Raw genomic sequence first — 22,047 nt, 5'->3', positions numbered from 1 at the left:
TGGGACATGGGCAATGTGGCTGACCTTGCCGCATTCCCTGCATTTGGCATTCCTGAATTGATACCTCTGCCGCTCATGGGGGTCCCTGCAGCTTACGCACTGCCTCCCTGTGGGGGCCCTCGCCTTCGCCCCCCTGGATTCTATTCTGTGTGCATCTGTTTCCTCCTTGTCCTCACTTACTTTCTCGTAGTGGACCAGCGTGGCCCCTCGAGAGGACACTTGTGGGGTCACCACTTCCTTCTGGTCTAATGCGTGGAGACTCTCTTAGCTGCCTCTGCTTGGGTAGCCTCCTTTATCGCCTCTTCAAACATGATAGATTTTCTGGTGAGGAGTTTCCGCTGGACTTTAGAAGCCAATGATGAGTTGGTCTCGCATCCTGTCTGTTAGGTCGAGGAAGTCGCAGTACTTAGTGGTCTGTCTCAGGATGGCAATGTATTCCGTCACTGTCTCTCTGGGAGCTTGGTGCCATTCCTGGAAGTCTGCCCATCTCGCGGTCTGTGTCAGTTTAGGCTGGAAATGCTTTGTGAGCGCTGTTGTGATCTCGTCGTAGGTTGCTGCATCGATTGTGATGGTGGCTATCAGCCCCTGGGCTAGCTTGAACGTTTCTTGGCCACAGATGCTGAGGAACATTGCCTTCTTTTTCTTGGCCGTTGTGATATCGTTGTTGACCATGTGGTAGCCAAGTCGCATGGCATAGGCTTCCCACTTCTCTGGGGAGGCTGGATTGATGTTGCCCTGACTTGCCACGATTGGTTGCGCCGCATCTCTTTCGTATATAGGGTGTTCAGGTCAGGCTCGGGCTGCTTACCCACGTAATCCCATCCTCGTTGCCAGTTGTATGTGGTGTGGTTGATACACGAAATCAGAGATGGAGTTCAGCATTTCCTCTTTATTGTGAATAGTCATAACTGGCAAGAGAACTGGGAACAAAGGCTCAAATGTCCTTCTTTTATGCCCTCAGATACCCCATGCTTTTGTCCCCTCCCATGTTCTAATTGGGTGGTTCAAACCGCGAACCAATCGGGGCTATTGCCTAAGATTTCAATAGTTCCCGTGCAACTGAGCAATGGTTTATTAACATACATAACACCCTCCACCTATCTCTGTCCCCACCTTGATTCAACTTCATAAGGGGTATTTAAACTGCGGAAGCAGAGATGTGGGAAGAAAGGGTTAAACACTTCCTCATCCCTGATCTTTAATTAGCAAGGAGTTGCTAACTAGCTGCAAAAAGAAACCAGGAATGATTCTGATTGCATAGTCTGATTCTAAGTTAGAGTTCCAAGTACTATTAAATGTGTTTGGGCAGATTGTGTGCAAGTTGTTTTTGAAGTAGGTCTGCATAGAATTGCAAACAAGAAGGAGGAGGTGAAATCCTCCCTGCTTATCACCATATATAACATCAAAGATCAAACCTGATTTAACATTATTATTTATTTCACAAATGTTGAGAAGTGGCTTTGTAAAAGAGCAAAAAGAAAAATACTGCTAGAAATCTATAAAAGAAATAAGGCACATCCCAGCATTCTGACATATACTCTGCCCGTGGCCTCTAAAATGGACCAGAGAATGGGGGAAAGGTGCGGAAGAAGTACTCATGATCTGAAGGCTCCCTGGGAATCCTATGAATTGCTTTGAGTTCCACGAGAAAGGTGGAATATAAATGTAATGAAAAAAACACAACTCTTCATCCTCATGTCCTCACCCTTCCATTTATATGTTTGAGAGCCAGTGTGGTGTAGTGGTTAAGAGTGTTAAGCTAGTTCATGGAAGACTCAGTTTCAAATCTCCACTCATGCCATGGAAGCTCGCTGGGTAACCTAGGGCCACTCACACTCCCTCAGTCTAATCTACCTCACGGTGATTGTGAGGATAAAATGAAGAAGAGGAGAATGATGTAAACTGTTTTAGGACCCCATTGGGTCCTAAATAAATGAATGAATAATATTGCTATTATAATGGGGACAGCCAGAGGGAAAGCAGCATGGTATAGCCTGATCTCGTCAGATCTCGGAAGCTAAGTAGGGCTGATAATTGCAAGGGAGACCTCAAAGGAAGGCTCTGCAAAGGAAGGCAATGGCAAACCACCTCTGCTTAATCATTTGCATTGAAAGCCCCTTGCTGAAGCTACCATCAGTCAGCTGTGACTTGATGGCACTTTACACACACACACAATGGGGACAGCCAAGGGTTAGAAGCAAGCTATCTTCTCTTGGTTTGTGGAGTGAGGTGAGTCGGTGTGTAGAGTGTGGAGTGGCAGCTAGCAGTGTTGGAGAAAAGATGGAAATGTTCTAATCCTTTTCACAGTTGGAGCAGTGTATCTAGTTCCCAACTCTGATTGCAGGAATGGTTCTATCCAGCCCTCAGCTTTCCACATAATGTATGTAATGGAACCAGAGTATAGTACAATGATGTGGATAAACAGACGTTATAATATAGATTGAGTCACACAAGTATCCTTAGCAAGGTCACTAACTTTGCACGGCCATGGGTATCATGCACTGTGGTGTTGGGTTGTGTGACTGTTGATCATACACACTGAATTCTGCATAGATCTACTTCCTGAAAATCCCTGTTTCCAGCCAATAATGTAAAGTTTGGGGCACTTGTCTGGCTGTTTATTTATTTAGGTATTTATACCCTGCTTTCCTCCCCAAAGAGGACTCAAAGCTGCTTACAATATCATCCATTTAAGCAGTGAGTGACTGGCTCAAGCAAGCTTCCATGGCAGAGTGGGGATTCGAACCTGGGTCTCCCAGAGCCTAGTCTAACATTCTAACCACTACACTATGCTGGCTCAGTTATATGGCTGCTTCAGTGTAGGCACAGGTCTGTGTATGTGTGCAGCAGTTACCACACTTGAGGTTACTCTGCTCCTTGAGGGTCTCTAACACAGGCAAACTGTAAGACATCCCTGGCAAACTGTCTAATTTATATATTTATATTTGCATTTCTCAGAAAGTGGACTTGAAGGCAGTTTACAATGATAATAAAATATACAATTAAAAAACTGTAAGAACCAACATAGCAAAACAGCTGCCAAGATAACTGACAGATGGTGTCATAGCTCATGTTAGAAACTCAGCTATGAGCTGGTATTTAGCACAGTTGGCCTTGTGGAAATCAGTTTTGTGTGCAAAAACATCACACACACACTTCTTAAGGAGAAAAATATGCATACAGATTAACCTGAGATTCAGAGCTGTTAGTTTGTTTCACATACACCACGGCAACAGCAGGTGAGAAGATAGCAACTGCGCATCATGCGTGAGTTGTTTTTGCTCTAATTACACCGATAATGGTTAAGGCATCTGTGTCAGGTAACTGGCTAGTGAATGTGCAGGTTGCAACTGGCTGTGTACTCTGATGGGTGTGTACTGTGCTGTTTGAGTGTAGGTCTGAAAGAATTCGGGGGGTGTCCAATGTATCTGTTTACGGTCATACGGTTCATGTGGTTTACTGAACTGGGTCATGGGTTGCTATCCTGCATAGTATATTCAATCAGTGAGTGCAGCTTTCAGCAGAACGTGTAAAAAGTAACATTAGGATCTAATCTGAAAGACCAGTGTGATTTTTTTTAGTAGAAAATGTTTATGGTCCATATTAATAAATGTTTCAGATAGCCAAAACAAATTCTCCTTTAGCTTGAACTGTAGAAGCGTATATATTAGGGTAGAGATTTTACGCCTGCTGCTGCAAAGACAAAGATAGAGAGAAGTATAGAACTTGGTCCGGAAATGATAAAATGTTTTATACCTTCATCAAGTACAACATTTGATATAATTCCAGATGATCTTGGTTGTATTGTTTGTATAAATAATGTGACAAATATTTTCCTAATCTAAGCAGAATTTTTTTAAAAAAGATGCTATTTGACAAATGCTGAGGCAAAACATGCTCCCATTCTTGTTCATGGAATAAATGAGCATAATTAATTCAGTGTGTCTTCATGTGAAGTATGGTCTTTCTTTGTCTATCGCCCCATGTTGTATGTATATAACTGTAAGTATCTTTCAGTGTAGGAACTTATTTCTCTAATAAACAGTTTTATTAGGTTGTTAATATTAGATGCATATGTTAAAGTGGTATTTATATGTTCATATCAATAGTTTATTTACTAAGGGTGAGATCCCGATTTTGTGCGTTTCCTTCCTGTTTTATTTTTAGTAATTGAAAAATGCAAGCATTAAGGTTTGAATTGTCAACTACTAAAAGGTTTTCAAGTGTCGTAACTGTCTTATTTTTAACTGATTGGTCGATTAGTTCACCAATTAAAATAAATATTGCAGCATCTTAGCCCAATTTAATATTTTGAGTATATCTAATGAAATTCACAATTTCTTCAGACGACCAAATCATTCCTACTTTGCAGTGTCATTTTTAAAAATGTCACTTTGGTGAAAAGAAGCATGGTTGATGGTTTAGAACCAAGGGCACCATTCACCAATCTACTTCTTTTGCACAGATTTCCTTGAAATGAATGAGAATATATTTTGAAGGGGTCCTCTTACTTAAATGAAGTCTATACAGACAGGGTTCCCAACCTTTTTGAGCCTGTAAGCACCTTTGGAATTTTGAGAGGAGGAGGTGAATGCCACCCCAAAACGGATGCCACAAAAGCGGGAGCAACACCCAAAATGGCTGTCACAGGAGGTGGAGCTAACCAGAATACCTCCCTCCTCACACCTCCTGGGGAGAAAGAAAACCTGAAGGGGGAATGGAACCACACACTAAGGAAAGCCCAGGTGTTTATAAGTCTTGATCTTTCAGTGGAAACCTGTTTCATTTGAATAAGGGCAGCCAACAATTGTGGGCTCTACCCACTTTCTGGAAAGCTCAGCAAGCACTAAGGGAAGTACTGACAGGTACCATGGTGCCCATGGGTGCCACCTTGGGGAACCCTGCTTTATAAGGTGCATGCTGGATTGTATCTGGCATTAGGTTACTTTCCCTACTGTGTTTGTTTATTTATTTACTTCATTTATATTCTGTCTTCCTTGCAGAAACTCTTGTGCTCCCTCGAGAGGCAAGCTTCAGAAAGTTGAGGGGGGGGGCAGACACTCGTAAATGGTCACTGATGCAGCACAAGTCAGAATAAGAAATTTGGAAAGACCAGAGATATATGCAGGAGAGCCTGGGCATATCTTGAGAGCCTTTGATTCTCAGATGCTGAAAAATTTTGACAAGGGGTACCCCTAATGAAAACTAATATTTTATCTAGAATTATCTGGAATCTACTGAGGCTAAGATTGCCAACAACATGGAGAAAAAAATGTTCTGTCCCTTTAATAGAGCCTCAGTGGGCTGTTATTTACCAAGTGATGCTATTTATCTCCAGGCCATGAAAAGCATTAAAGGTACAAGACATTTATTCTCCAGGTTATTGGCAACCCTAAATGAGGCCCAAATGAAAATCACATTGAAAGATATGTTAAACAAGAAGGTCCTTCTTTGCAGCTATTAAGGCTCCTTCTAAAATTTGTTCTTATTCTATCAAGATTCAGATCAGCATCAGTTCTTGGTCCAGCCGTGCAGCCCTGTTTACTTAGAATCATAATCCACTGCATTCACTGGTGCTCATCCCCAAATTTGCATGCAAAGGATTGCAGCCTGAAAATGAACTTAAACATTGTGGGGGAAATCTGGGGTTCCTAAACTAAGGCAAATATCAGGATGGAGAATTTCCAGGCAGGAAGAGGTGTTTATTTGATCTACCTACTTGCCAGTTCTCCTCTGCAAAATGCCCCTATGCCACTGTGAGTTGTTTTTTCTCCCCTTGCAGGCTTCCCAAACACAAAATAAACTTGGATGGGGCAAAGCTGACACCGAGGAGGATTTACAGGAAAGCATCAGCAGGGAGGTAACAGCATCTCTTAGGCTGTATGTCCTGGCAGAACCCTGCGTTTCCCCATCCAAATCACATTGCCTTTGGAATAGGCACTTAACTGAGATGGTACCTGATGCAGTCCTTAACCTGCAGTCAGGGCCGTCTTAACAGCATTATGGGCCCCTGGGCAAACCGGTGTGCAGGGGCCCCTATGACAACCACTCACAGGAATAAAAAGTAAATGGTCGATGATATTAAACATATATTTATTTTATTGGCACTTCAACAAAACTGGTGTTAAAACATTAAAAACATGCTGTACAGCAGCAACTAATCCACATGACAAACATTTGAACAATACACAAGGCTTGAAAAACACAATAATACTCAGTAAGCCACACAGATTAGAGTATGACATTACTACAAACTTCTTATTATAACAAGCATTTGCGGCATTTCTTTTCAGAGAATTGCTTTATTATTGGCTTGAAGTCAATGGTCTTCAGGATGTCATTTTCCATGCACATGAGTGAAAGCCAGTTAAAACGATGCTGCCCCATTGTGCTACAAAGCAGATTTTTTATAAATGTCAGTCTTGAAAAAGAACGTTCTCCTGTATAGTTGCTCACCATCATGCACATGAACACTGTGAGTGCAATTTCAACATTCAGGAATACAGATTTCAAATTGTCTGAAATTATTTTTCTGTACAGTGCAGGGAGAGTCTCACAATTTTCATCAAGAGCCATGTAGTGCTTGAGACTCTCACATTCATTTAAAAGGTCATCATAATTCAGGTCTTTGTGATACATATTAGCCAGATGTTCACACTTTTTCTTTAGTGCATCAGAAGCAATGGTTTTCAATTCACTGAAGAAAGAAAACAGATTTCCAATCTGTGAATAAGCCTGTGCACGTTTTGTCAGTTCAAAGATTAGAGTGTCCAGAATAGGGAGGAAAGTTTCCACCCTGAACTTTTCGGTTTTACTGAGAAGTACCTCTTCTGATCCATCATATCTACTAAGACGCACACTTCGTTTTCGTTCCTGTTTTTTCCCATCACTGTAATCTGTATCTGGACACATACTCCTGGCTTTGAATTCATATTCACTAAATTTGTCTCTAGTTTCCAGAAGATAGGTTTTCATAGACTCAAAAAGATTCATGGCAACAAGGATGTTCACATCCTTTGATTGCAGGACCTTGCTTGTTTTGTTCATTCTTTCTAGCATGTCATTCCAAAGAATTGTGAGAAAATTGTTTCCAGGTTTTCCATTTTTTTGCTCAATCCTTCTGCCTCTTGCCTTGTATTCACTTGCTGTTCGTTGTCAGCTGATAGAGAATCCAGTGCATGTTTTATTTTCTCGAAACCCCCATACAGAGCATGAACAGCATCAAAATGTGCTGACCATCGTGTGTCAGACAGACGCTTGACCACAAAATCTTTTCCTACAGATGTCAATACATTCCAGTGATGAGCAGAACCAGCAAAAAATGAATACAGCTGCTGAACAAAGTCAAAGAATTTTACAGTCTGTAGACAACACTCTGCTGCTTTTACTCCCACCAAGTTCAGGCTGTGTCCAGCACAGGAGACATAGATGGCAAACTCATTGAGTTGATGAATCCGTGTTTGCAATCCAGTATATCGTCCAGACATATTTGAGGCATTATTGTATGACTGACCATGGCAGTTTGATAGTGGAATGTTGTTCTCATTAAGAAAATCCACAACAGTGTCTGTTAGATCCTTTGCTCCATGAGAAAAAATGGGGAAGAAACGTTCCACAGGCTCACAGCCTTTAATGTATCGGACAGTAAATGTCAGTTGATCTGTGAGTGAGATGTCTGGAGTGGAATCTACACTTATTGAATAATACTTTGACTCTTTTACTTCTTCAAGAATAGTACAAAGAACCTGTTGTCCCATTAATTCAATAAATTCCTCACAAATATTTGCAGATAAATATGATGGATTACCTTTTCCAGGATTTCCATACATTTTGAGATGTTCTTCCAAGAAAGGGTCAAAATCACTCAGCAGCTCTAGTAGACCTAAATAGTTGCCATTTTTTGCTGAACCAATAATCTGATTTTCTCCACGAAATGGCAAACCTCCGGAGGCAAGAAAGCCTCCACACGTGTCAACGCTTTATGCCAATATTCCTGCTCTGAGCAATGTTGTTCAAGTAATAAAGAATCTACACTTCCAGTTTCTTTATGCCTTATCAAATATGCTGTCATCCACTTTCGATGTTCTTCTCCATTTTCATGTTCTACAATAACATTGCTGTGCTTCCAGTCATTGAATCCCAATGTAGCAAAGGGAGATTCTTTCTTGGACAATAGGCGACATACAAAGCAGTACAAACGACCTTGGGATGGTGAATAGAGTAGCCATTCACGTTTTACACACTCACCATTCCGCAGTTCATGTTTTGACACATCATTTGATAAATACCTTGCCTTCATATTCTCTACTCCAGCTGTTTTATACACTGTGCGTGAGTTTGAAAGGTTGCTATCATGATTCTGACATGATGAAGGCCCACTACGAATCCAGTCATCTATTGTGTTAGTATCCTTAATGTTCCATAGCCCCGGATCTGTGTCTTGGATTGCAAACTCCTTTACTGTTACAGATTTGGGTATTTCCTCTTGTAAAATGTCATCATCATCAGCAACAGGCAATGATGGTATGTCTGCTGAAACTGGATGATTGGTAGCAGGAATGGATGTAGATGTGGATGCTATATCTGAAGGAATGGTATGAGTGGCTGTCATTGCACCTGTGTTGAGCCACGATGTTAATTTTGGAAGTTTTCCTATTTTCTCCTTCTCCTCTGCAGCTCTCTTCCTCTTCTGTGCTCCACTCAAAACATTACGTTTCATTTCTGCTGAAAGGGTTATTCACCTGGAAATTTATATCTTAAATATTTAGTATTTAGTCCCATACCAGTCTGATGTAGGGTTATATTATATAAGTGTGCTTGCAAGTTGCAACAAGACGTAAATATTTAAACATTCTGCTTCCATAATGAATGTGTCATTCCTTTAATTGTACAAACAGTCTTTATTCTTAATACAAACTCTCTACTGTGTGCTGATTCACAAAACTGCTGGATAAGACCTAGATCTAGCTTACTGGCATAGCTAGGGTGTATGGCACTGATCTAGCCTCATCTATGTATAGGTCTACCAGACTACATTCAACAATTTTCTCAACTTGCACAATTAAAAAGCTTATCCATTCATATATTCACAAACTATCAATACCTGGTTATTAGTACTGCATCATAAATTCATAATCTTAAATAACCACTACATGATTACTGTGCAAGTGTTCAATGTTGTGATTGAATCTCAGGTTCAATCACTAATAATCTATGCATAGCCCTATACCTGGGTTCATATATAATGTATGAATATATCCAATAATCATGCCATTGCTAGTAATAGTACTATAGTAGGTCTAATGTTAGTAATGTCAACTGAGTTTAAGTGACGTAACATATACACTAAATTACGTTATACAGCACGAGATCCATACACATAGGCCTACATGCAAGTGAAGTGGCACTGTGGCAGAGGTGACTGCAATACTAACCCAGGGATACTAAATCAGAGACAAATCACAATGTCCATTTGTAACACAATAACATTGCAGCAAATATTATTTTATAGTTTAGTATAGTCTGGACTACTGTGTAGTAGTATTTATTTATGGCAAGTCACTTAACATACACAGATTAGCAAAGGGCCCCTATGCTCGTGGGGGCCCCGGGCAAGGGCCCATCGGGCCCATGCATTAAGATGGCCCTGCCTGCAGTCCTATGCACAGTTAGCTTGGGGGTGTAAACTGTTGTAGGATCTGCAAGAATAATGAAACAGAACTCTAATAAAGATGAAGACTTAACAGCTGTCTAGGGTAACCAATGTACTATTTCTTTTATAATAATTGGTATTCACTTCTGCATGTTGTAAGCTGGTAACCAAGTTATTGCTCGGCAAAAACGTAAGAATATGTAAATAGATGCTATACAGTTTTTGCAAACAATCAGAGATAAACTGCCACTATTATATTGCTCAAACCTGTAGGGTGACATAGTGCTGAGGCGATTTTTCCTTATAAAGAATGAAACTAGTACAGGGTTACTGCAAATTAGACCAGATTTTTAGTGATCTTGTCTCACTTCCAGCAGAAACATAAATACTGACAGAGTTGAAGCTATTGTACAGACTTAATGACTGCAGCTTAAAAGTATTTGGGATGTTGTGATATTAGTTTAGTGAACAAGGAGTCATTTTAAAGGCTACCAAGACTATTTTCTTTTTGATGGCTATAGATAGTTCCAGTGCAACTTGATCTAAACTCGATAGGGAATGAAGAACAGGGCTTCCAGTTCCCTCCTTGCCACTGGTGGGAAGTTTTTGGGGCGGAGCCTGAGGACAGCAGGGTTTGGGGAGGGGAGGACTTCAATGCCATAGAGTCCAATTGCCAAAGCAGCCATTTTTCCCAGGTGAACTGATCTCTATCAGCTGGAGATCAGTTGTAATAGCATGAGATCTCCAGCTAGTACCTGGAGGTTGGCAACCCTAACAGAGAACCAGGAACTATTCTGACCAAATGAAGGAAAAACTGGTACACAGTGGGAGTCCTGATGCAAATAGGCAACAATAGTATATGTGGAGGCCTGAAAATGTGAAAATGAATTGTCATTCTAACATATCATTGAGAACTCTGATCAAAAATATCCAATTGCAAATTCAAATGTAGGTAAACATGGACAAGCTTCTCTAGGAAAGCCACATTTAGACAGGCACAGACTTCATGTGCTTCTACCAGTTGCTTAAAAGAAGTTTAAAGAGTAGTAGTAATGTGAGAAGCGGTACCTACTGAAATAGTCTCTTCTGTACTATGTTCAAAGGCACGAGAGTACATGAACAGTCAATCTGGCAGTTGTGCCAGTACAGCTAGTCAACTAAGACACAGACTGATACTATCAGGGTTGACAACCACAAACCAGTTGGGGACTAGGGATCTCCCAGAATTACAGCTGATCTCCAGACTACAGAGATCAGTTCCTCTGGAGGAAATGGCAGCTGTGAAGGGCAGAATCTATATGGCATCATAGCAGGGTTACCAGCCCCCCCCGCCCCCGGCCACCAGCGGAGATGGGGGGGATAAGGGTTGCCACATCCAGGTTGGGAAATTCCTTAAGATTTGGAGGTAATTCTGGAGATGACAGGGACCTCAGTGGGGTACAATGCCATACAGTCCACCCTGTATCAATGTATGCATAATTTTTCTCCAGGGGAACTGAGCTCTGAAGTCTGGAGATGAGATGTAATTCTGGGGGACCTGGAAGTTGGCATCCCTACATCATAGGGCAGAGTCTCTGGCTTCCCCTCCCCAACCTCTACCACCCCCAAATATCAACTCAAATCTCCAGGAATTTCCCCTGCTGGAGCTGGCAACCCTAGCTCCCATGGATTTTTATTCAGAAGTTAGTCCCTCTGTTTAATAGTGATTCTTTCTTGATAAGTACACATAGGAGTTTGGTCTTACTCCATTGATTTAGTTTTAGGAAACTGATGGTCTGATCCTATGGATATGTACTTGGAAGTCAGTCCCTCTGAATTCTATCAAATATAATACCACATAAGCAAGCTGTCTAAACAATGTAGCCAGGCTTGCTGGTTCACTGAATAAAGCCATTCCATGATTGCAGCCTTACTTCACTGGAAACTCTCATTGATTGCAACAGAATTAGGTCTGCATGGTTATTAAGCTGTAGCAACTTGTTTATTCAGAATCTAAAATACTGATTGCGTTATTGCTTAACCAGAGAAGCTGTAAACTATGTGTGAAGCAAAACCTGGGTATAAAATTTTAGTGTGGTATCCTCTGAACAGTTCAAAGCAACAATAGCTATTTGAGATGCTGATTGAGTTTTAAAATGCTAAAGAATTTAGCTTTGAAGTCTGACATCATTGCTACAGTACTGCAGAGCGATTGTAATTTTGTTACCAAATACTGACAATAGGCACGATTCACTGGGAATTTCGCCTGTATAAGCCTCATTTAAATGAATGGGTACTGTGAAATAGCATGGAATTCATCAGTGTTGTTGAGTCTCTTATACCTTGATACCAAGCATAGTACTGAGACAGTACTATCTAAAACAATCCTAGTGAAAGCAATAGAAAATATTTTTCACATAAGTCTGATTCATATTGGGGTGACAGCTTGAAATCCAGTTAACAAGGATCTTCCAAAACATTTGTGGAACATCTGGCAGCAGCTTTAACCAACATTTGCCCATAGAGATGATGTTTTCATAGTCTGGGCCTATGTGTGGTCATTGTTCTTAAATACTTATGCACAGGATATCATTTATAACTTCCTTTGTGTAATGTACACATACTATGTGTAACGTTTGCAGTTTGTAGAATCTTCTTCATGTGGCTATTTTTGATTGTTAAATAATAGTATAATTCTGACAACTGCAAAAATGCTGCAATAATTTTCAAAAGATATACAGATTTTTGAATGTGTTTTGTTGACAGTTTCTTTTTTATCTGTAGAAAAATATGTGTGATGTGTTATAAATATCCCTCCAAAAATAAAAGGCTGTATAATGGAGTAACAGGGTTTTACTAGACTACTATATTATATTGCATTTATGACATATCCTCAAAATCGGTCATCCTGGAATTTCTAATCAGTGAGATCTGCTTCATAAAAAAACTGAATTGTTCACTACTTTTAGTTTTTGAATCTCTGAAATACTTTCTATGTATCATAAAACAGCATATGTTTTTCAAGTACCCTTTAATATATGTGTTTATATAGTATAGTTTATATAGTATAGTATCTTACTTTGGAACACATCAAGAAAGCTTAAGAATCAAACCTTTACTAATTATTTATAAATTAAAACATGCGGTTTCCCCTGTCAATTACTTATAAATTTTATAATATACACACTAATGGTTATTTGGAATTGACATATATTTTTTTAATTAATATTCTAGGTCTTGGGAGTCTTTATGCCAAATTGTTCCACTGCACAAATATGGTAGGCAATGCACTCCCACGTTATCAAATAAATGCTCAAGGTACAGCTTATAATGTTGAAAAATAGAAAAATAAATTGACCTTGATGAAGTGTGTCTTCTTTTCTCTGTTCCCAGGAAAGTTTATTTCAGGTATTTCTACTGCTGAAATGATTAGAGTTAACAGCTTTTTCCCTCCATTTTATTTTACAGGGTCTCTTCATCTTCCTGATATATGGGGTGTACAACACAGAGGTAAGTCTGCTTAGAGTATCTCAAGGCTGACAGACTGAATGAGAGAAATGACAGGTTTCTTATCTTGATAACTGAGGGACAAAGTTGGCTTTCCATATGAGTGTCCTACTGCCCTTCATGCTTGGGCTAGCTTATATGCATCCCAGCTTACCATTAAACACATACACCCTGAATAAAGGGACAGACTCATTTCTCACAGACATTGACTAATATTTTACTGCTGCTTTAAGTTTTTGAATTCCTAGTCTTTCTTTTTAACACTTGGCTACACTTGACTCGCTGAAAACTTCTCCAAATCAGGCTACAGTTTATATGCAGGACAAGATGAACTTTCTCACACTGTTTAAAAGGAGTGATGTTGCTTTTATATTTCATGGTTCCTAAAAAGCAACTGTTAGATCTGCATGCAGAGTCTGCAGAAGGCATTACCTTCCTGTTGTATTCCTGTGGCATATGCTATAGACTTTGGATTTTAAAAAATCATTCAGTGCATTGTGTTGCCATACAGCCTGCACGAGTTAATTTAGTCATCTCTGTTTGCCTGTGAGATTGTAACAGATAGAATGTTAAACCTTTCCTTGCTAATCAGCTGAAGAATTTACTTTTCGCATGTTTAAGAGATTCCTATCAGACTTGCATGGTTCAAGATACTACTTTATCTAAGCTCCTAAATGCCTTCCCAAAGTCAGAACTAGTCCTAATTTTGTTAAAATAAATTTGATCGTTCATCAAGTACTATAGGGGAACAGAGGGAAATACCTCTGTTGCAGCTGTGTTCTACACATATTTGCTGAGAACAGAAGTCCTACTAAATTCTGTGTGAATTACTGCTTAGTAGATACATATAGTACTGCCATCTATTTTTCCACATAATCATTTTTTTTGGCTAAATCTGATGAAGGACGTTTTTTGAGTGTCAGACTGAAATATCAGCTAGATTCAAGTCCAGTAACACCTTAGAGACCAACAAGAGTTTTGGGGTATGAGCTTTCGAGAGACAAAGCTTCCTTTGTCAGATGTGGTGGGAAAGTGCTGTCAAGTTGCAGGTGACTTTTGGCAACCCTGTGGGGTTTTCAAGGTAAGGGACATGGTTAGAGGTGGTTTGCCATTGCCTGCCTCCATGTAGCAACCCTACACTTCCTTGGTGGTCTCCCATTTAAGTACTAACCAGGGCCAACCCTGCTTACCTTCTGCGATCTGACAAGATTGGATTAGTCTGAGCAATCCAGGTCAGGGCCTTTGTCAGATACCAGACTGAAATATGTTTGCATGTATTAAATTGGGGCTCCTCTTATTCAAGAAAAATGTATAGACCAATGCATTTCTGGGTTCATTAACTATGTATTCTCAAATGTCAACTGCAAGTTTATTTAACTAAACTGTTTCATCATAAAAATAATAGTTACTAGGAATTTATTTGCTGAAAATAGCATACATATGCATAATGTCTCAGAGCCAGTGTGAGTATCAGAGTAAGATTTAGGATACAAAGGTACAAATTCCAACTCTACTGTGAATCACTTAATAATCTTGGTCCATGCATGCTCTCTCAGCTTAATCTACCTCACAGGGGTGATGTGAGGATAAAATGGAAAGGGAGAACAATGTATGTTGCTATGAGTTCCTTAAAGGAAGGGCTGGATAAACATGTACTAGATTTTGACTATTGGTTAAATGGCTGAAGTCAGTATAGAGAACTCCTCCTATGTAAGGCATTAAATATAGATTCCAAGTCCATAGCCAGAAATATGATGAGAGGCTGTATCTGTGAACCAGTGTAGAGCAGTAAGGATCAAATACAGATAGCCTAATATACCAAATTCAATATTCATAAAATTAAATCTAATTTTATATAATTTAAAAAAGTTTCTAGTACCACTTAATATTTAATATTCGTTGGCCAGAACACTGGAAGGAAAAAGCAGATTTATTTCTTAGCAAACAATTGGGAAGCATAGTGCCTAAAGCCAGTTTGAAATACATCTTCATAGTGTAAGGGGCCTCTGTCTAGAGTCTCCCTAAGGGAACCTCTCCCCCACATCTCCCCTGTGGCTATGGCACTGATAGATTCATTTAAACAAATAAAATATTTAAAATATTTTCTATGAATAATAAATCCAGAGCTTTGAATGATCACTTTTTACACAACATGATGTAATATGCACATATGCCATGTTATTAATGGGATGGAGAAGAAAACACAGATAAAGAGAATTATGTGGAAAGATAGATTGCTTATTTATTAAAAATGTTTATATCTCACCCTCAAAGTGGGTTACAAGAGATGGTCCCTCAAGGTGGGTTACAAGAAATGAAAAAACACAAATGACAGCATAGAAATGGAGAGAGTGGTTTAAATCCAACCAACCATCCTTGATAGATGCTTATCCAATCTCCTCTGAAGAATGTTTGGGAAGGCATTGTGCAACTTTCATTAGTAATTTGTTGCGTTACTCAATACCGGCCTTTCAGTCAGGAAGTATTTCCTGGCCTCCAGCTGCTGTAATCTCTCTGTGGCAGCATTTTAGATATTTAAATCACTGTTTGGCAATATAAATGCTTGCTCAGTCGTGAACCTCAGCCGTTGGCTACAGTTCCAGAGCTGTAGCCGTTTGAGTGTGCTTGCAGCAAAAATGAACAGGAGTCTTATAGCACCATGAAGACTAACAAGTTCTTATAATCACCTCACTTCTCTCTCTTAACCACTCCAATAATGCTGTGATAGAAAAGGGCAAGAGTCCAGCAGCACCTTAAAGACTAACGAGAATATTTTCTGGTAGGGTGTGAGCTTTCGTGAGCCACAGCTCACTTCTTCAGATACAGCTAGAATGTGAAATGTGAATGTTTCACATTCTAGCTGTATCTGAAGAAGTGAGCTGTGGCTCACGAAAGCTCATACCCTACCAGAAAAATATTCTCGTTAGTCTTTAAGGTGCTGCTGGACTCTTGCCCTTTTCTACTACTGCAGACAGACTAACACGGCGACCCACTGTCAATAATGCTGTGAGACAAGGATGCACTATGACGATTTACCTTGAGACGGAGAAGAAAGCGAAGAGGAGAAAACGTATTAGTTGTGAAGGCGCCACAAGACGGTCTGTTGGTTTTGCCTGTCGCTTCTCCTAGTGGCAGTCTTTCACCAAAAGCCCAGCCAGTTCCTTCTCTGAAGCTGGTCGCGCGCTTAGGAGTAGGATGGGAACGTTTTTTTTTTTTTTTTTTTTTTAATGAGTGGACCAACTTTGCATTTAGTGTGATCCCTCTCCCCCCCGCCATACATGTGAACCGTATATTTTTATTATTATATTTTATTATTAGTGGACCAACTTTGCATTTAGTGTGATCCCTCTCCCCCCCCATACATGTGAACTGTATATTTTTATTATTATATTTTATTATTAGTGGACCAACTTTGCATTTAGTGTGATCCCTCTCCCCCCCCCCATACATGTGAACCTTATATTTTTATTATTATATTTTATTATTAGCGGACCAACTTTGCATTTAGTGTGATCCCTCTCCCCCCTCCATACATGTGAACCGTATATTTTTTATATTTTATTATTAGTGGACCAACTTTGCCTTTAGTGTGATCCCTCTCCCCCCTCCATACATGTGAACCGTATATTTTTATTATTATATTTTATTATTAGTGGACCAACTTTGCATTTAGTGTGATCCCTCTCCCCCCCCATACATGTGAACTGTATATTTTTATTATTATATTTTATTATTAGTGGACCAACTTTGCATTTAGTGTGATCCCTCTCCCCCCCCCATACATGTGAACCGTATATTTTTTATATTTTATTATTAGTGGACCAACTTTGCATTTAGTGTGATCCCTCCCCCCCCATACATGTGAACCGTATATTTTTATTATTATATTTTATTATTAGTGGACCAACTTTGCATTTAGTGTGATCCCTCCCCCCCCCCCATACATGTGAACCGTATATTTTTTATATTTTATTATTAGTGGACCAACTTTGCATTTAGTGTGATCCATCCCCCCCCCCATACATGTGAACCGTATATTTTTATTATTATATTTTATTATTAGTGGACCAACTTTGCCTTTAGTGTGAGCCCTCCCCCCCCCCCATACATGTGAACCGTATATTTTTATTATTATATTTTATTATTATTGTTGTTAGTCTTTAAGGTGCTACTGGACTCTTGCCCTTTTCCACTAATGTGAGCCTGTCCCCTTTTGCACCCGCGGGGGAAAAAGAAATAACTGTTTATTCTCGCGCGCCGTTAGAAGAGAAACTGACCAGCCTCTGAGGTAACCGGCGAAACAGAAGGCGAAGCACAGGAAGAGGGGGGGGGGCGGCGACCCAAAAGGGGGTCCATCCGCGCCTGCGCCCTTTCACTTAACCCCCCCCCTCCATACAGTTGCCCTCCTGCCTGGGCAATCCTCCCCAGCATGCCGTGCGGCGGCGCATGTGCACTGTGGGCCTCAGTAGATCGGCGGCGGCGGCGGCGGCTGGGGGGGCGACTCTGCTAATTCCATTGTGGAGCGGAGTCGGCGATATTTTCAACTGGAGGCGGCCCGTCGGAGAGAAGCGGCGGCGAAGGTGGGGCCGAGCGGCGGCGGAGGATGCGGCCAGCGGGCGGCTGCCGGGCGAGCGGCCGCTGAGGAAAGGCCGGAGGGGGAGAGAAAGGGAGCGAGAGGCGAGCGGGCCGGGCCGGCAGCCAGACGAGCGGCCGGCGGGTGAGTGAAAAGCGAGCGGCGGCGTCCGGCTGAGGGCCGCGCCTCCTCCGCCTCGCCCTTCCCGGCCGCTTCCCCCACACACCCCCCCCCCGAGGGAAGAGCATGAAACTGGGCAGCGGCTTCCTGGGCGGCGGCGGCTCCTCCAAGAGGGCGGCGATGGAGCCCGCCTTCCCCCCGGGCATGGTCATGTTCAACCACCGCCTGCCGCCCGTCACCAGCTTCACCCGCCCGGCCGCGCCCCCCCAGCACTGTGGGCTGACGGCCGCCTCGTCATCTTCCTCCTCGTCGTCCTCCTCTTCCACCTCCGCTTCTTCTTCCTCCTCCTCCTCCTCCTCCACCGTGACGACGGCAACGGTCGCCGAGCCCCCCATCCCGCCCCTCCACCCTCAGGGCATGACTTTCAAGAAAGAGCCGGCGGGGGGCTTCCCTCTCAGCGCCTCCTCTTCCTCCTCCTCCTCCTCCTCGCAAAGGAGCCCTTGGGGCTTCTTCCAATCCCTGGTGAACATCAAGCAAGAGAAGCCCAGCGACCAGGAGGAAGAGGAGCGCCGCCACCACCACCACCACCACCACTATGGGGGCATGTTTGGGATAGCCGGGGAGGAGCGGCACCCAACTCTCGGCGGCGCTGCCGCGGGCGGAGGGCTGGAAGGGGCCAGCCAGAGCGTCATCCAGGACCTCAGCCTTTTCCACCACTTGCACCACCATCCCCACAGAGGAGATTTGCTGCTGGGCATCAGGACTGGTGGCGAGGGGTTGCCTGCTGGTTTGGACGAGCCCAAGCATGACGCTCAGGCCCGGAAGATGAAGAGGCCAAAGTCGGAATCTCAGGGAATCAAGGCCAAGCGGAAGCCGAGCGCTTCGTCCAAGCCCCTTGTGGGAGGAGATGGAGACGCCGCCATGCTGTCCCCTAGCCAGAAACCTCATGTCTGTGAACACTGCAGTGCTGCCTTCCGGAGCTCTTATCACCTGCGCAGGCACGTGCTCATCCATACTGGCGAGAGGCCTTTCCAGTGTAGCCAGTGCAGCATGGGTTTCATTCAGAAGTATTTGCTACAGAGACATGAAAAGATCCACAGCAGGGAGAAGCCGTTTGGGTGCGACCAGTGCAGTATGAAGTTCATCCAGAAGTATCACATGGAGAGACACAAGAGGACCCACAGCGGAGAAAAGCCATACAAATGTGAAACCTGTCAGCAGTATTTTTCAAGGACTGATAGACTGTTGAAGCACAGACGTACATGCGGAGAAGCCATAGGGAAAGCAGGTGTTGGATTGGATCCTGGGCCATCAAACCATAGCATGGGCAACTTGTCTGTGTTGTCTCAGGGAAATACAGGTTCATCAAGGAGAAAAAGCAAAGCAAAAAGTATATCTACTGAAAACAAAGAACACAAACCTTGTCATAAAATACCTGAGTCTCAGATTGTGTCTAATATGACCTTGCAAAATTATGCGGTGGAGATTCCTATAGTGTCTTCCAGTAGTGGTTTAATTGGCACTGGGATAGAAGAGCTTCAGAAAAAGGTGCCAAAATTAGTGTTTAAAAAAGGCAACAGGAAAGGCGCAGACAAGAGTTACCTTAATTTTGTGTCACCATTACCGGACCTTCTTGGTCAGAAACAGTTGTCTGCAAAACCAGGTGGCTCTCTTGGCCTAGTTGCAAATACCAGTATAGATGCTGTTGGTCTTCTCCAAGCTGCAGGTGGTAAACCAGGTCAAATTAGTAGCAATTACGATGATGCCATGCAGTTTTCAAAGAAAAGAAGATATTTGCAAACTGCCAGCAGTAACAGTGCCTTTTCTATAAATGTTGGGCATATGGCCTCCCAACCGTCTGTTATTCAGTCTGCAGGTGTCAGTGTTATGGACAGTGAAACCCCATTATCTCTTATTGACTCATCATCTCTAAATGCTGACATCAAATCTTGTCATGACAAATCTGGAATTCCTGATGAAGTCCTGCAAAGTCTTCTAGAGCAGTATGCTCACAAGTCAGAAGGCCAGAAGGAAGATCCCTTCAGCATCACTGAACAGCGAGTGGACTTGCATGCCTCAGGAGAACATACAGAGATGGTTCAAGAAGAGAACCTGAGTCCTGGCTCTCAAACTTCAAGTGACAAGGCAAGCATGTTGCAAGAATACTCAAAATACCTCCAACAGGCTTTTGAAAGAACAACCAATAGCACTGGTTTTGCTTTTGGACCCAGCTTCCAATTTGTAAGTTTGTCTTCAAGCCTTCATAACCATACTTTGTTTCAAGACAAACAAATATACACTACATCTCCACTTGAGTGTGGTTTCAGCCAATCTGTTACCTCAGTGTTGCCATCTGCATTGCCAAAGCCTCCTTTCGGGATGTTGCTTGGATCTCAGCCCGGTTTTTATTTATCTGCTTTGGAGGCAACCCATCAACAGTTGACTCCTTCGCAAGAACTAGATGATCTGATAGACTCTCAGAAAAACATAGATGCTTCATCAGGCTATCAGTCTACACCTCAAAAGTTGAATAGCCAGAAGGAACAAAAAAACTTGGAATCTTCAACAAGCTTTCCAATACCATCTCAGGAGCTAGCTAACCAGATAGATCCTCAGAAGGACCTAGAGCATAGAGCAACATACCAGATAGAGACCTTTGCACAAGCATTTGGTTCTCAGTTTAAGACGGGCAGCAGGGTGCCAATGACTTTTATTGCTAACTCTAATGGGGAAGTGGACCATAGAGTAAGGACTTCAGTATCAGATTTCTCAGGGTATACAAATATAATGTCTGATGTAAGTGAGCCATGTAGTACAAGAGTAAAGACCCCAACTAGCCAAAGTTATCGGTAAGGTTCCAAGGGTGGCTAGACTTTGGGGTAGTCTTAATGTATTTCTTTTATTTTGATAACACTGCCATTGGAATGTTTCTACGTGATCCTAATATGAAATAATGTAACACGCCCTTTCAATGCAACTTTTCAAATTTGGTTGGTGTTAATGTAATTTTAGATCAGTTTGTATTATGCTTTTTAATCAGATCAATAGACTTATAGTTTGCATTTTTTGTGTTCATGTGACAGTGTTTAGCAATCAAACTTACATATTTAGATTGTCAGGGAATAGCCCAAAAGTTGAAAATGCAAAAACAAAAAACAAAAAAAAACTTTGTTCCTAGGACTAAGGTTTATTTTAATTGCTTTACTCTCAGGAAAATGTAATGAAGAAAGGAGATTCTTTGCATGATTAATGTATTGGGATTTCCAATTTACAAATAAGTGGCAAATCTGTTTCACCATTTAAGAAAGGGATCTATGGCATTATAAATTGCTGTCTCATATCTAGGTGATATAAAACTCTGAGAATGTTGCTACCTACATCTTCTTGTTGATGGACTTTTATTCTTCCAGATGATGATACTCATTCTAGACTGGTGGGTAGATATTCTCAGATACTTGGTATAAGCCTGGAATGATAGCTTTAATTCAACCAGTAATGTCCATCCCCATTTTTTCTCAATACTGTAATTCTGTAAAGACATTTTAGCAGCAGAATCCACCGAAGGAATTTTAAAGTTGCAGTTTACTGTCATTGGAACGCCAACCAAAATTAGTCATAATTTATATGCTTTTGGGATGAATTATTTATTATACATGGTTGAAAATAGCCTTCCCCAGTTGATCTGTCCTTTCCCCCCCTGTATCTAAATATTCCTTAGCATCTTAGGACTTTTACCTTTATCTGCTGTTATTCTCCCCCCACCCCCCGCTCATCCTTCATGTTCTGCAGTCCTTTCCTTTTCCCTTTAGCTTAACAGGTGGAATTTTAGGAGATATACATTCCAGAAGGTTATATAAAATTTGTGTTTTTTGATGTCTTGTGGCATCAAAGTTGAACAATTAAAAAATTGGAATGTCCCTTTACTTTAGAAGGCCGTAAAAGTTTCCATATAATATACCATGACACTAATATACTCAGTTGTTCATAAAGAGAGCCCCTAATCTGCATCAGGATCGACTAACACAGTTGTCAGTGTCCACAAGAAGCTTCTTTCTTTTCTTTTTTTCTTTTTGGTTAAGATTGTGTGTGGTTGTAAGGATGTGCAGAAAAAACACATTGCAGTCTTGGGCCTAGGCTTCAGTTCCATTCAGACTCTGGATGTATGAAGCATGTTACCAGTACCTGTGTGGTTTATTGTCACCAGAACCTTTCCAAG

At 41.5% G+C, this 22,047-nt stretch overlaps 1 protein-coding gene across 1 annotated transcript; it reads left to right on the top strand.

Moving 5' to 3' along the window:
• Positions 1 to 17,957: 17,957 nt before the first annotated feature.
• Positions 17,958 to 21,537, top strand: ZNF281 (zinc finger protein 281). The gene has a single exon (XM_056844967.1). It carries the CDS (start codon positions 17,958 to 17,960, stop codon positions 20,682 to 20,684), a length of 2,727 nt encoding a protein of 908 aa, XP_056700945.1. The 3' UTR covers positions 20,685 to 21,537.
• The last annotated feature ends 510 nt before the right edge of the window (positions 21,538 to 22,047 follow it).

This window comes from Euleptes europaea, chromosome 2, assembly GCF_029931775.1.
Source record: "Euleptes europaea isolate rEulEur1 chromosome 2, rEulEur1.hap1, whole genome shotgun sequence".
In the NCBI taxonomy this organism is placed as follows: Eukaryota; Metazoa; Chordata; class Lepidosauria; order Squamata; family Sphaerodactylidae; genus Euleptes; species Euleptes europaea.
Note: the sequence above shows the minus strand (reverse complement) of the source record. Positions and strands in the feature narration are given on the sequence as shown.